This window comes from Salminus brasiliensis, chromosome 10, assembly GCF_030463535.1.
Source record: "Salminus brasiliensis chromosome 10, fSalBra1.hap2, whole genome shotgun sequence".
In the NCBI taxonomy this organism is placed as follows: Eukaryota; Metazoa; Chordata; class Actinopteri; order Characiformes; family Bryconidae; genus Salminus; species Salminus brasiliensis.
The window spans coordinates 6,405,233-6,419,994 of record NC_132887.1 but is presented as its reverse complement, the minus strand read 5'-3'; the positions used below and the strand labels follow the sequence as shown (position 1 = coordinate 6,419,994).

Genomic DNA, 14,762 nt, shown 5'->3' with positions numbered 1-14,762 from the left:
CATGAAGCGAGAAACCAATCACCACTCAGACCTGTCGCAGCATCTTTTTGGGTGGAGGAATACCCAGAAGCAAGCTGCAAGATTTTTCTTTCCTCACATCATTTATTTCTCCACGTTTTCCCTCCAACAGATTGGTCTCTTATGTTACACAGCAAACACACAGAAAGTACACACTCGCAGTGAAATGATGGCAATAAATGGCGTCTGTAATGATTGGCGGGTCTGGCTGCAAACTAATTCTCAGAGCTCAGATTCGAGCTGGAGCGTGATTATTCTAGCCTCATAGCTCGCAGCTGTCCTTCAAACAGAAAAGCAGCACTTTCTGGAGAACAGCAATTGGTCTCAAGAGGTGCCGTTTTGCTATTTGCATCTTGCTGAAAGACTTGAGAGGAAAGCCTTATGATTCAAAAAAGGGTTTTATTACACAGCACAGCACATGTGTCCTCCACATACTGAAATACTGCTCGCACACAAACAATAACACTTGCTTAAGGAATATTCTAGAGGTCACAGTATCAGTGTGATGGGAATATCAAAACATAGACATACAAATACAGTTCAACACATTCGGAAGGATTGATCCCCTTTCTATTGACAGTAAAATTGTAAGAACTGCAAGTAGGATTAGTATTTTTGGTCATTTTAAGCACCATGTTTACTGGCCTACAGGCCTCTACAAGCCTTTATATGTGAGAAAGCAACGGTCAGTCTGTACAGTACAATTCAGCAGGTACCTCCTGTGTTCTGCGTTTGGGTCAAGCAGCATTGCAAGGTTGTCAGGATGGCACCCAGATATTCCCATGGGTGTCCGGTGCTTGTGTGTACGGAATATTCCAGATCCATGGCCGATCTGGGGAAAGATGGATATGTAAAGAGACATTGGTCAATGCATTCACTCACACGTCAGATGCTTCTCTAGATCTAGAGCTGGACTGCGTTGATGCGTTGACCAAATCTACCATAACATTAACACCACCTTCTACAATTCCAGACTGTAGTCCCATCTGATTCTCTGTGTACTATTTTCACCCTGTTCTTCAATACTCAGGACCCCACAGGACTGACCACCACAGAGCAGGCATTAATTGGGTGTTGGGTCAGTCATTCTCAGCACCTGCAGTGACACTGACTGACATGGTGGTGGTACGAGTGAATCAGACGCAGCAGTGCTGCTGCGGGAGTGTTTGAACACTGTGTCTGTCCACTCATTGTCCACTCTATTAGACACTCCTACCTGGTCGGTCCACCTTGTAGATGTAAAGTCAGAGACAGACAGGACGCTGTAGGCTGAATATTTCTTGTTGGTGGACTGTTCTCAGGGGTTTAAAAACTCCAGCAGCACTGCTGCATCTAATCCACTCGTACCAGCACCGCAACACACACTACTAACACACTCGCCACCAGCATGTCAGTCAGTGTCACTGCAGTGCTGAGAATGAGCCACCACCCAAATACTGCCTACCTGCTCTGTGGTGGTCAGTCCTGTGTGTGGTCCTGAGCATTGAAGAACAGGGTGAAAGAAGGCTAACAGAGCACTGAAGAGACTACAGTCTGTAATTATAGAACTATAAGTGTTCCTATATGAAGAGTAGAGCTGATTTAAGGGACAATGAGTGTAGGCATTTCTAAGATGTAGAGAATTCAACAAGCTGAAACAGTTTCCATTAAGCTACTCATATTAATACATTAGCCTAGAGTTCAGAAAGATCTGAATATCTCTCAATACCGCTAATAGTCAATATTAATATCACACTAGCTCAAGACACTACTACTATGTTTTTTTTTCTAAATCCATACATACAAGTGACATACAAGTTTGCATCCTGTCATTTTGACTATACTGCTCTGTTTAAGTAAAGGGAATCTTACACAGCATTACATAAAGGTCAACAAGATGAAAAGTTCCGGAAATGAACCTCATAATTATTATTATTTTGTTAATGGATTATAATCTGGCCTTTCAAATAAAACAAAATAACAATCTGGCCTGAAGCACCTATGAAGTGACACACACTGTAATTAACTGTCAAGTCAAATGAATACCATAGAAAAAGCTCACAAAGCATAAAAAGCAATTGAACGATTTGGACACCCCTCTTCAATTAACATTTCTGAAAATAAATGAATGACTAGTCTACAAACTTAAAAATGACATTTTTCTGCACATTTTGCAGCACTATGTATCCATGTATCCACCAAATATAACATACATGAAATTGTGCCATAACTCTGACACCCACCCCTACACACCTTGTTCATTTAAGCTAATAAACAGTAACTGTATCTTGTATGTGCAGACATGTGTCTCTATAGGGGATATACTTATTTACACTTAGAAAATCAATATTACGGAATTTAATCAGGAACTGTATGTCAATTACATGGTATTTCAGTACCAATGTTATCTAGTCCAGTGGTATTTGGATCTAAAGGAAGCTCCGAAAGCTGGGGGTAAGGCACGCTACAACAGAACGAAAAGTGTGAGGCTGCTGTGGTGCGCTGCTCTCCGCATGCATCTCAGCGATATGCCCAGTCACATTCACTTAGTAGTAAGATCTGGATTTCCAGAAAGAACGGACTGGGGTGTACAACAGTGTCCATGGTAACCAGCAGACACAATTGGATTAAACTGATCCATGAAAACAGAACCCAGCGGTGTAGCAAAACACCTCCATAAACACATTAACAAACCAATAGGGCTTATGAGTCACTCCGTTCATTGCTGAAAAAGAAATACTACTGCTGACAGAGGGAAAATTGTGCATGCCTTTCTGTCTCTCACAAGGCGTTCCAAAGCTCCTTATCATCTGTAAGGGACCGAGGAACCTTCCTTTTCAGGAAAACGGCGCCATAAAGACGGTTGGGTGGTTTGCTTTATGCCTACGATTATGAAATCCTTTCAATAAAACATTCGCCCTGAATGCTTTGAACAGAGCCGGGAATGAGACCCTTCTGTAATACAGTGCCCACAAACGATGGCATCCTCAGACTGCAATAACACTCAAGCAGCAAGTGCACATTTTGAGGAGTTTAACTGAGAGGAGATACTTTTTACTGTCTAACCAAAGAGGAAGCTACTTCAATTAGTGTAAAATATTCACATCCGGGCGTAAATGTCATCGGGAGGAGGAGATCCATGCTTCCGAGAAAGCGGAACGAGCTTATCGTGACTGTTGAAGTCTTCCAGCGGATCTGATTAGCACATAAAAACAGCATGCTAATTATCCAAACCATCAACACGGAAACTGTGAGAAATAAACTCCGCTCCATTATGAAAATGGTCGTGCCTCCGTTTCCCTAACGTTTCCCATGTTTCCCGTAACCTCAAACCGATTTAGAGAGATGTGCACCGGCTGCATCCAAAAACCAGCACAATTAGCATTAAGCACTGATTTGTACATATCATCATTAGCACTAATTTTCATTATTTTCACAGGCAGTGAACAAATGCACCTCCATGAACTAACAGCAGCACATCATTCTAATGGTAATCCATACTCCGCTGCTCCCCTGACATTTCCGGGAATGTGCAGTGTGTGTGAGAAAGATGGTAGAACTCCCATGGTGATTTAGAGCCCAATTAAACCATGCCTTCCTCATCAGGGAGGTAAGGTGAGAGCAGCAGGGTCAGACATACTGTTCCGAGTCCCTGACAGGCAGACATTAAGAGATTTTTTTTAAAGCCCTGGTTTTAAGCCACGAATCCAACTCTGATAAAAAAATGCTGTCAAATGAAAGTGTGTGGTTTATGTGCCAGACATTATTCATGCCTCACTGTATGTAGTTGACAGCTGTGAAAAGGCAGATACACTATATGACAAAAGTATTGGGACACCTACACATTACACCTGTAGAAGCATTTATGACATCCCGTTCTAAACCAACAGGCATTGATATGGAGTTGGTCGCCCCTTGCTTTGCAAATCTAGTAGCCTCATTGGAGGCTTTTCTGCACTATGCTCTGAGCTCAGCACTCGTGCCAGACCACGCTCTGTAACTTTACCTGGTCTGCAACATCCTTCATGGCTGAGTAGCTGTGGTTTCTAAATGTGTCCACTTCAATAATACCACTCACAACTGATGGTGGAAGATCTAGGAGGGAAGAGATTTCACCAACTGACTTCTTGGCTCCTATTACAGAACCACGCTGGAGTCCAGTGAGCTCTTTAGAACCACCCATTATTTCAGTAATGTGTGGAATGACATACTCAATGGCTGGGTGCTTGATTTTACATACCTGTGGCAATTGGACTGAATAAATCACCTAAATTTAATGATTAAATGGTGTGTCCCAATACTTTTGCCCACATAAATGTATTTTAGCTGGATTCCTTTTACACTTAATACTGAAATATGCTCCCAGTGTGACCACATTTACATCACACAACATAAAAAGCATTAAAAAAATACGCTGTTTCCACTTCGTCCAGGAACCTACTGTGGGTTCTCACAATGTTGCTATCATTAAATCTCATAATGATCCCAACTTCCATTATCCTCTACCTCGCGTTTTCTATCTTATCCCCTAATCTGCTAATAAGTACTCGATGTAAATTAGAAGATGCATGACTGCTAATTTACATTTACGGCATGTGGCTGATGCTCTTATACAGAATAACTGTTACTGGAAACATGTTACACAGGTAGGAGAATGCAGAGTTAGGGGTCTTGCCCAAAGACTGTCTGGAGGCTTCCAGGAGACGTTAAACTATACCCATGTTCAAAGATCTTGCCTGGTCAAGGAATCAAACCCCACAATGTAACACCCATCTCTTGAGTAATGGTACACTATATGTCAATATTTGTGGACACCCCTTCTAATGAATGCATTCAGCTACACCCACACAGCTCGTCTAGTCCCTGCAGAGAAGTACAGCCAATAGAATAGGACTCCATGCTGCCTAATGCCAGGGGGGTATAAAGCCCTCCAGTATTGAGCTGTGGAGCAGTGGAACTATCTGTGCTCTCTGAAATGATGGATGGTGTTGGGATACTTTTGGGATAAGTTGGGGAGTTGGGTGATGACAGTTACTCCAACAAAAGCAGGATAAACTCTTTGATTGATCGTTTCTCTGTATGGTGTATGTGAATGTAAACACTTTCCATCAATGTGTTTAAATGTGGCTTTTCAATAAAGTGAAATCCGAACATAATCCGATCACTGAAAACACATTAAAGCATAAACAGATGTCTAAATAAATGTGTAAACAGACTCTATGAAAATATTTCATGTTGTTTTAGTTTTACTACTGAGATTTTTAAATATAATTTTATTGGTCATTGAAGATTCTTGCACTGTAGTATATACACCTAGGTTGATTTTTGTGACATCACAGAAAACTATGCATTAATAACAAGTTGTTTACTAATTATTATTATTCTATTCTATTCAAGACAACACTGTCGCCGTCACACAAAAACCTTGGGTCTCCAAAAAGGGAACTTCACAGGAGAAGGTAAAAAACCTTCTTTGCTTTCACTGGAAGAAAAGATTTTATTCCAAGACACTTTGGAGCTTCTATTGGTCCATTCATCATGAAATTGTGACACAATGTAAAGAAAAACTGTCAGATTCGCATCCAAATGCAAAAAAATGGAGATATAAGGCTTTTGCATGACAGCAAAGATATGAATGTTATGTTCCTAAAACTTCAATATTGACATAATTCATCTCTTATTTCAAACAGATGAGGGGACTCAGGTTACCATATATGGGATATAGCCCCTTTAAGTATTTATGGCCATTAAATGCATTGTGGACTGTCTCTCCATGTACATTGGGCAGTGGTGGCTCAACTTCAACATACAATTTTGCTGTGCAGTATAAGGACAATAAAGACACCATCTTCTTCTTCTTAAAACAAGTAGTGTGCAGCCAACAGCGTAGCGCACTGGGGTGAAAATTGTACTTTTAGCAAATGTTCCCCCTCTAAAATACACGCCACTGACCATCTCACACTATTATTAATATTCTAATACAATAATGGCTGGAACCGTTTGAGCTTCTCAACAGAGCAAGACTGGAACAAGGAAATGAGATGATGCGTTATCACGCTTTTTTCTCCCTTCCCGTCTCCGAACAGCAGCCAGAGCGAAGTTTTCTCTCCCCCCTGATGGAACTAATCTACACGCCTCTTTGCACATACAACTCAGGAGCCATCTATAAAGGGACTAAGTGTACCAGGGCAGGGATTTGCTTCATTTGGAGCTTTCTGATAAGCACAGCAATATAAGGAACTTGATAGAACAAACATGGAAAAATGAAGTGATATTGGCTATGTCAGCTCTGCAGTACTGCATATTTCTACAGGTGAATGGTAGCATTACTTCCAAAGCATCTTTTTTTTCCAACACCATGGAAAGGCGAAGCAGATTGAAGCCTAATTTCCAGGGAATGTCTCAGATGTTCATACAACAGGACTATCGAGAGCAAAGGCATATAAACTGAAAACACGCTGGCAGTAGAAAAGAATGGCTTAGATGTACACTAATGTTTAGCAGCTGTGCTGGGAGTGTTTATAGGATCTCAGAAGTTCAGATGATGTCATGGCAACACAATCACCAGATTTAGAAAAACCCATCCACAATAGAGGAGTTAAGGAAAACGTTATGCAATTTCTTTTGTTTTTATATCAAAATGTTCGGAATAATCTCAGCTCTCTCTGGGATAAGACCCTATGTGACCTAGAACACTGTGTAAAGAGATAATATGACCCTAAACCTGAAAAATTTAGGTCAGATTTGACAAATTCTTCAGATTTCTTGTGAACTCATACCTTTAATCATGAGGATGGATTGTTTTGGTGCTTGAGTTTCACACAAAACCATAGACGGACACACAAATCTACCAATTACAGACACAAATCCACCAGTTAGACACGGTAAGAGTCAGAGATGAGTCTCTCGACCCGTCTTCATAGCCTTATACCTCCAGATTTGCGTCACATACGATCTAGCAATGAGATGCAGTGGAAAGGCCAGGCTCTATAGACTCGGGACTGTTGAACTGTATATTAAAAGAAATATTGAGAAACATCAAGTTAGACGTGCCGGCACGTTTGTAGACTTCTGACGGGTAATACACATAATTATTTTGTTGAAGAATTCAAGATTAAGCCTAGCATCGCCCAGAAAAACCACTCAAATTCTTACTGGACTTCGCTCTAAAAAGCAGTTAAAGTAAAAGGCTGCTACAGAGTGAGGAAAACACAGAAGGTCAGAGAGTACCTCTGGTTTCATTCAGTAAAGGTCACTTTGCAATTACGATACTAATCATCCTCAAGCACAACGTTTTTCAAAAATAGTGAAAGTGAATTCAGAGAACAACTGGGAGCAAAGGCTCCATCGGCACCAGGACACAGGTTCTGAACATTTGATTAAATTTTTGTTGCGCACTATTTCACTGCATGGGTCTCAGAATATCAGTATAGAGTATATCAAAAGCTTTAATTAACGCAGCTTATCTACTCCATTCATTCTGTAAACTCACTCAAACAGTTTTATACAGGTGGCGTTTTACAGAGCTGCCCAAGAGGAATGGCGCTAATTTTGTGTTCAATTTCATCCCCTTTCACATGTATCAATTCGCTCCATTTTGGAAAAGCACTTTCAGTGTTAACAGTCATTTAGCAGTTTTGATGGCATAGCATGTGTTTTTAGCCACGTTGTGGGTTAATGAGGTGTTGAGGAGATGATGGAGGGCCTTTAGGAGTTGGCGTTGGAGTAATAGTGCACTGAGGAGTTGGGGGTGGAGTAACGGAGTGTTGAGGAGTTGGGAGTGGAGCAATGGAGTGTTGAGGAGTTGGGAGTGGAGCAATGGAGTGTTGAGGAGTTGGGAGTGGAGCAATGGAGTGTTGAGGAGTTGGGAGTGGAGCAATGGGGTGTTGGAGAGTTGGGAGTGGCGTAAAGGGGTGTTGAGGAATTGGGGGCAGTGTAATTGAGCTTTGAAGAGCTAGGGTAGACTGTTGAGGAGTTGGGGTGGAGCAGTGGAGTGTTGAGGAGTTGGGAGTGGAGCAATGGAGTGTTGAGGAGTTGGGAGTGGAGCAATGGGGTGTTGAGGAGTTGTGGGTTAAAGTAATAATGCATTGAGGAGTTGGGGTGGAGTAATGGGCTGTTGTGGAGTTGGGGGCAGGGTAATCAGAGTTAAGGAGTTGGGGTTAAAGTAATAGTGCATTGTTGGGAAGTTGGGAGTGGAGCAATGGAGTGTTGAGGAGTTGGGAGTGGAGTAATGGAGTGTTGAGGAGTTGGGAGTGGAGCAATGGAGTGTTGAGGAGTTGGGAGTGGAGTAATGGAGTGTTGAAGAGTTGGGAGTAGAGCAATGGAGTGTTGAGGAGTTGGGAGTGGAGCAATGGAGTGTTGAAGAGTTGGGAGTAGAGCAATGGAGTGTTGAGGAGTTGGGAGTGGAGCAATGGAGTGTTGAGGAGTTGGGAGTGGAGCAATGGAGTGTTGAGGAGTTGGGAGTGGAGCAATGGAGTGTTGAGGAGTTGGGAGTGGAGCAATGGAGTGTTGAGGAGTTGGGAGTGGAGCAATGGAGTGTTGAGGAGTTGGGAGTGGAGCAATGGGGTGTTGAGGAGTTGTGGGTTAAAGTAATAATGCATTGAGGAGTTGGGGCGGAGTAATGGGCTGTTGTGGAGTTGGGGGCAGGGTAATCAGAGTTAAGGAGTTGGGGTTAAAGTAATAGTGCATTGTTGGGAAGTTGGGAGTGGAGTAATGGGCTTTTAAGATGTTTGGAGTGGAGCAATGGGGTGTTGGAGAGTTGGGAGTGGAGTAAAGGGGTGTTGAGGAATTGGGGGCAGTGTAATAGAGCTTTGAAGAGCTGGGGTAGACTGTTGAGGAGTTGGGGTGGAGCAACGGGGTGTTGAGGAGTTGGGAGTGAAGTGATGGGGTGTTGAGGAGTTGGGTTGGAGTAGTGGGGTGCTGAAGAGTGTCTCAAAGTGACTAACAGGAGGTCAGTATAAGCACAGTTAAGGATCCAGACCAGGCCCTGTTTTTCAGACATATTATAAGCCACATTTTCACACACAGGCTGATTCAATAGCTACAATAATCATTCATTTATTATATTTTAGAAATTTAGAATTAGTAAAAAAAGGGAGAAAACAAATCGACTAATGCTTCTTTAAATAATGTTGCGAGTTGCAGAGAAGTACACAGGTAATCTTTAATAGGCTATGTAGGTGTATGACCCTGCTTTCATCTGATGCGCCCCTGATTTTTCATGCACTAAAACACATTGATTTTTCCTCCTCTATTTGATGCTCCACTGCGCGATGCTGCATAACATCTTGTTCCTTCTTTTTTGAAAAACCCACTCGAAGGTGAACGAGTAATGGCAAAACAAAAGACCAAATAAAAGCTGGCTGTTCAAACGGATACAGTATGGCAATCGCACTGTTTACCTACCAACGTTTTCAATTCAGTTCCGAAAGGCTAATTTATCTTAAGTGCTACAGTGACAGAAATGCACTCAGTAGTTGTAGAGAAAAGAAGTTAACATGAGGGAAGTGTCTCTTGGTTGCTATGGTGCTCAAAGGAGATTTTGTGACTGCCTGTAGATCCCACAGGTTATCTGTCTATTTCCTAAAAGCTTTAATTGCCCATGTTCCACTCTTGTGGCATTGTGGTGGAGCACAAATTCTCTGAGGCGTGAAAGGTGTCTAACAGTGTGCACCTCTAAAAGGCTGATTTACTAAACCTGAAAGCCTGATTCATAGTAAAAAATCCAGCCGGCACAAACGTTCCACGTGCCCCTGAATCAAAGCTGCATTAAAGGACTACATGACCTAAGCTGTCCTCTAGTGATGGACATAAAGACAAATATGGGCAGTTTTTAATTGAATAGAAATTAGATATAATAAGCCATTGCAGAGCACTAATTGAGGCGCTTATGGGAAAGAAGTCACCGATCTTCCTTAGCGGCGGCGCATGACTATGAAAGCTTTACATGGATCGGACGGCATCGCAAAGTTAAACGTCCAGCTCAAGGGCAAAAGGCGACCGTATACACGAGGAGAAAATGCAGCAGAGCGAGCGTTCCTCACAGACGGCAGCCGGCACACTGAAAAGCTGGAGACTGACTGCTGTTTCACACAAGCGCAAGGCCACAAGGCTCCATGATAATAACTTCCAACAGAGCGAACAGAGTGTCGTGACGACCGAAAGTGAACGAGTCGACACAGTGAGTACTGTACAGTACTCCAACATAACGTCCCTGAATCTGTGATGAAAATATTCCTTTTACACACATGGTAAAAAGGTCTAAGTAGAAAAGTGCATTTCTGAAGGAAACACAGAATGGTTGTGCAGCTTAAGTGGTTTCCAGTCGCTAGGCAGTTTCTACATTGTCAATAGAGTGCAAATGTGCTGGTATCCCCCCAAAATTGCCCTGGCATCCCAAGTGGATGAATAGTTGTTGCTAAGTGGTTGCTAGATGGGTGCTATAGTGTTGAAAGATGGTTCCTATGGTGCTGCTTAGTGGTTGCTAGGGTGTTTCTAGTGTATTTCTCTCTTGCAGATCTTCTTAAAAAGAAGTTTCTTCCACATAGAAAATCATTGCCATGATGATACAATTACACTAGTAACTAGAGCTGGGCAATAAGATGATATTGTATCGTATCGTGATAAATTTTGTTATTGTGATACACAATATGCTTTTCTAGGTATATTGAAGATATGGCCAGTGCTTAAACTTAAACACTGACCAGCTGCAGCTTTCATTACAGACAGTGTAATTTGACTGGTTTAATTAGTGCAGCAGATGTTGACTATAAATTACTGTATTCAGTACAGGAGAGGATCTGTCGCTACTGATGTAGGGCACTGCTGTTGACAACACCCTAGCAATAACCAGAGGAACCCAAGCAACCACCTAGGATACCATAACAATTGCACAACAATCACAGAGTAACACCCTGATAACCACTAATCAACACATAGCAATCACTGAAAATACCATAGGAACCACCTAGCAACACCATAGCAACCACCGAGCAAAGAAGTTACAAAACAGCAAGAACACCAAAGTGACCACAGAGAAACAGACTACGCAAGTTAGATTACATTAGAGGTTTGGTTAGGAAACCTGTGAGACTCATCTGTGTCTGTCTCGGTAAGGACATGTCCACGTGAATTCAGGCTATAGAATGTGAACCTGTAATTTGCTCCATTATAAAGCTTTTAATAATAATAATAATAATAATAAAGCTATGATAATATACCAGATGCTATTATGATACGATCAAAATGTGATGTTACACACTGTCAACAAAGGTAAATATTATTATTATTATTATAAAAATGCCAGTGTTTGTTGTTTTTTTGGCCTGGAGTCAGAACAGGGTGTGGAGGCAGTGCTACTTAAACTATAATTAAAATTTAATTGCTAATTAAAGGACTATTACTCAAATATGTTCCCTAACTACACCAGACGTGATATTACCACTGCAGTGACTGAAGGGCAACCAAACCCAGCAATAGTTCAGTAGCTTTCTTATTTTTTCCTTTTTGTGTAAAAGCATGTAGGTCTGTTTACACCGTATGCCTACATTGGCCTCAGAGATACAAACTGCTCTTTTTTTGATGTCTTGGCTCAGCCTACTCATCCTACGACATGGCTAACAGTCCTTGGCCAAGTTAGCCTCCGTTATTAAAGATGTGCACTGCCATGGCAACCACAGAGGTCTTCTGCTTCAGTTCATAAAGCGATGACACCCTCGGTTTCAATGGCGCCACCGATTACAGCCAGTCCCTGTACTCAGTGTGAATAGAGGTCAGCCAGTCAGTGCGTCAGGGCAAAGACCTGTGGTGCTGTGATGATAATTTACTGAGGTGAGCGTGCGAATGGTGACAGATTTCCTTGGATTTTCTACTGCAGTCAAGGACCAAGCAATCAAACGGCCAGAGACTGACACTCACTCGGACAGATACACCACATAGTCGGTCCATATAAGTGGTAGTTTGTCTAGTGGGCAATGCGAAGACATGTTAAAAACAAATTATGTCATCAATTTCCAAAAGACAAACTGATTGCTGATGACATGAAAAAAAAAGAAACAGATTGGTAATGGAATTGTTTTAAAAAAAAAAGAGGCACAGAATCACCCAGCCAGTTATCTTCCTTTCAGCTGCCTCAATGACCGTCTGTCGCCTTTAGAGCACCAAGTGCTGGCTGTAGCTCTTAGGTTTTATCAGTGAATGACTGCATTATGAACCCTGTTATTTTAGCTTGATCAGAAAGTCACATATAAAACACTGTGCCAGTCTGCATCATACTGGCATTTGATTTTTCCTGCATTTATGAAACAGCAATTTTAGCCAAAGGGAAAAATAAAACACTGGGGGAAAAAAAATACAGTCAATGACAGTTAGATGACATGTGGAGCAAATAACTTTGTGCTGATAGAAAAACTAATACTACCTATTCCTTTCTCAGTAGGTTTCATGCTTCCAAGAGATGCATCATCTTAAATCTAGTCAAAATGTATGATATTCCCAATTATAATATTGTTAGAATATTCAAAAATCATGAAAGTGTCTCATTGCACTGGCATATTTGTATTTATTTTAGGAAAAAATAGCATAATTAAAGCACAATTATAGTTTTTTTCATTTTCCATGACCTAAAATTACTTATGCATGTGAAAACAAACTGTAAAAATACAGCAAAATCCATTTCTCTCTGATGAGTGCCGTTATATGTGTTTTAGTGTAGCATTTATTGCAGGCAGAATTAGACTGCACCCTAATTACTAATAAGTAGGCCGTAGCCACACCACAGTAAAAGAGGAAAAGAGGTCAGTGTTGGGCCGTAGATGTGCTTCACAGATATAGGCAATTAAAACATACTCTACTGTGTCTTTAGACCGGGCCTTGACGCATACAGCCATGAATTAGTCATCCACTCCCTCATTATGAACTGAAGAGAATAAATTACCGAAGCAAAGAAGGCACAGAATGAAAGGTCTGGATCTGAGTGGTCAGTGTGGATGATGCATAGACCTCAAAGGACAGCCTGGTCTTCTTCCTGGCTTTCATTTCATGACTTGTGTAATTTAGCTTTGTCTGATGAACAGGGACTATAAGGGACTGTATATATGTTACATTTACAATCCACATGCAGGCGCTAAGAAACATTTATTTATAAACCAGATGTTCTTTGCTTGGAGATTTAGAGGTTTCCTAAAAAGGATTTGCTATATGGACAAAAGTATTGGGACACCTGCTTATTCATTCATTCTTCTAAAATAAAGGGTGTTAAAAAATGAAAATGCTTTTCGAACCTTTCAACAAAATAGACTAACTGTCTCTACTGTCCAGAGAAGAAGGGTTTCTTCTAATTTTTGGAAGAGAATTGCAAAACTGCAAGAAACTGCAAGAGTTTGATTGTATTCAGTGACAAAAGTGTTAGTGAGGTCAGTATGCTGGATGATCACCACATCCTGCCACCTTATCCACAACTCTTCCCAAAAGCACTCGATGAAGCATCATCTATCATTCCAGAGAACACAGTTCCGCTGTTTCACAGCCTTCTAGCCCACGTCTGGCATTAGGGATGGTGCCAATAGGTTCATGTTAATCTGCTCCAAAGAGTCCTATTCTATTGGCAGTACTTCCCTACAGGGACTAGACAAGCTGTGTGTGTGCATTTGCACATCTGTGTCTGTAATGGGTGCAACTTCATGTGGCTGAATGCATTCATTAGAAGCGGTGTCCACAAATATTTGGACATATAGTGCACATGTCATTGTACACTTTATTGTAACACTGTTGTAAAGCTGCCATTTTGGAGATACAGAGATAAGGCTTTGGCATGACAGCGATAGTATGCTTACTTTTATTAATTTTTGAGAATGACTTTTTTATTAAATGCCTCAGTGATACAGCTGATACGACTCAACACTTACTGTGTTCTTATATCTCTGTGTTCTTATAACACACGTGGGCGTAACACTGCCCACCATAACCTACCCTGCAGCCTGGGCTTCGGTGAACGGTAGCTTTAAACAGACTCTCCTTCAGAGCACTACTTTTTTGGGATTCTACACAAGTTAAGATATGAAAAGTATGGAGAGTCCATTCTCACCTTTACCGGAGTACCGATGTGGTGGCAAATCAAACGGAACAGGGAAACCTGTGGAGGAGCTTGAGACGGGGAAGATGTTCTTCTCCACTGGAAATGTGCTCACATTCTAGAGTGAAGGAGAAAAAAGGGCAGGGATGTGAATTCTCACAAAAAAGGAAATGAGATTCAGTGATGTTCAAGGCACTTCATTAAATGTACAGAAGACTAGACCCAATGTAATGTAAACAATAAACCCAAGCCTCAGCATGGAGGACGAGTGGTAAATGAAAGCCCCAATTTCATATAAGACCGGACTCTACAGCTTATGCACGTACAGGCTGAATCCCTGTGGACCATAAGTGGAGTAAGAGCAGAGGGCTAGTGTTTCTTTCTGTTCTATTAGGGGCTAAAGTCTGGTCTGTGTTGAGGTCATGAGTGCGGGGGTGGCTGAATTCAAAGGGCAGGAAGAATATATCACCCACAGAGCACTACAGCTGTGCTCACAGCTCCAGGGTAACAAGGGAGGGGGCAAATTCACAGGCTGCTTCATAGAGAACACTAGCCTTGGCTTTAAGGGAAGTGGGAACAAGCCCATTAGGTGAGTCAACAGCAGCTCTCTGCAAACAGACTCCTGAGGCCAGCTCTGCCTATGAATGATATTTAATGACACCGAAGACACCTAGGGGCTTGCCCAATTATGTGT

At 41.7% G+C, this 14,762-nt stretch overlaps 1 protein-coding gene across 2 annotated transcripts in view; it reads right to left on the bottom strand.

Moving 5' to 3' along the window:
• Nucleotides 1–397: 397 nt before the first annotated feature.
• Nucleotides 398–14,762, bottom strand: part of tdp1 (tyrosyl-DNA phosphodiesterase 1) — a 50,614-nt gene continuing 36,249 nt past the window's right edge. For both annotated transcript variants that reach the window (XM_072690263.1, XM_072690262.1), the window contains 2 exons: nucleotides 14,081–14,186; nucleotides 398–850 (listed from right to left, as the gene is read on the bottom strand). In XM_072690263.1, the coding sequence (XP_072546364.1) occupies nucleotides 777–850; nucleotides 14,081–14,186 (180 nt within the window). In that variant the 3' untranslated portion in view covers nucleotides 398–776. The remainder of the gene's footprint in view (nucleotides 851–14,080; nucleotides 14,187–14,762) is intronic.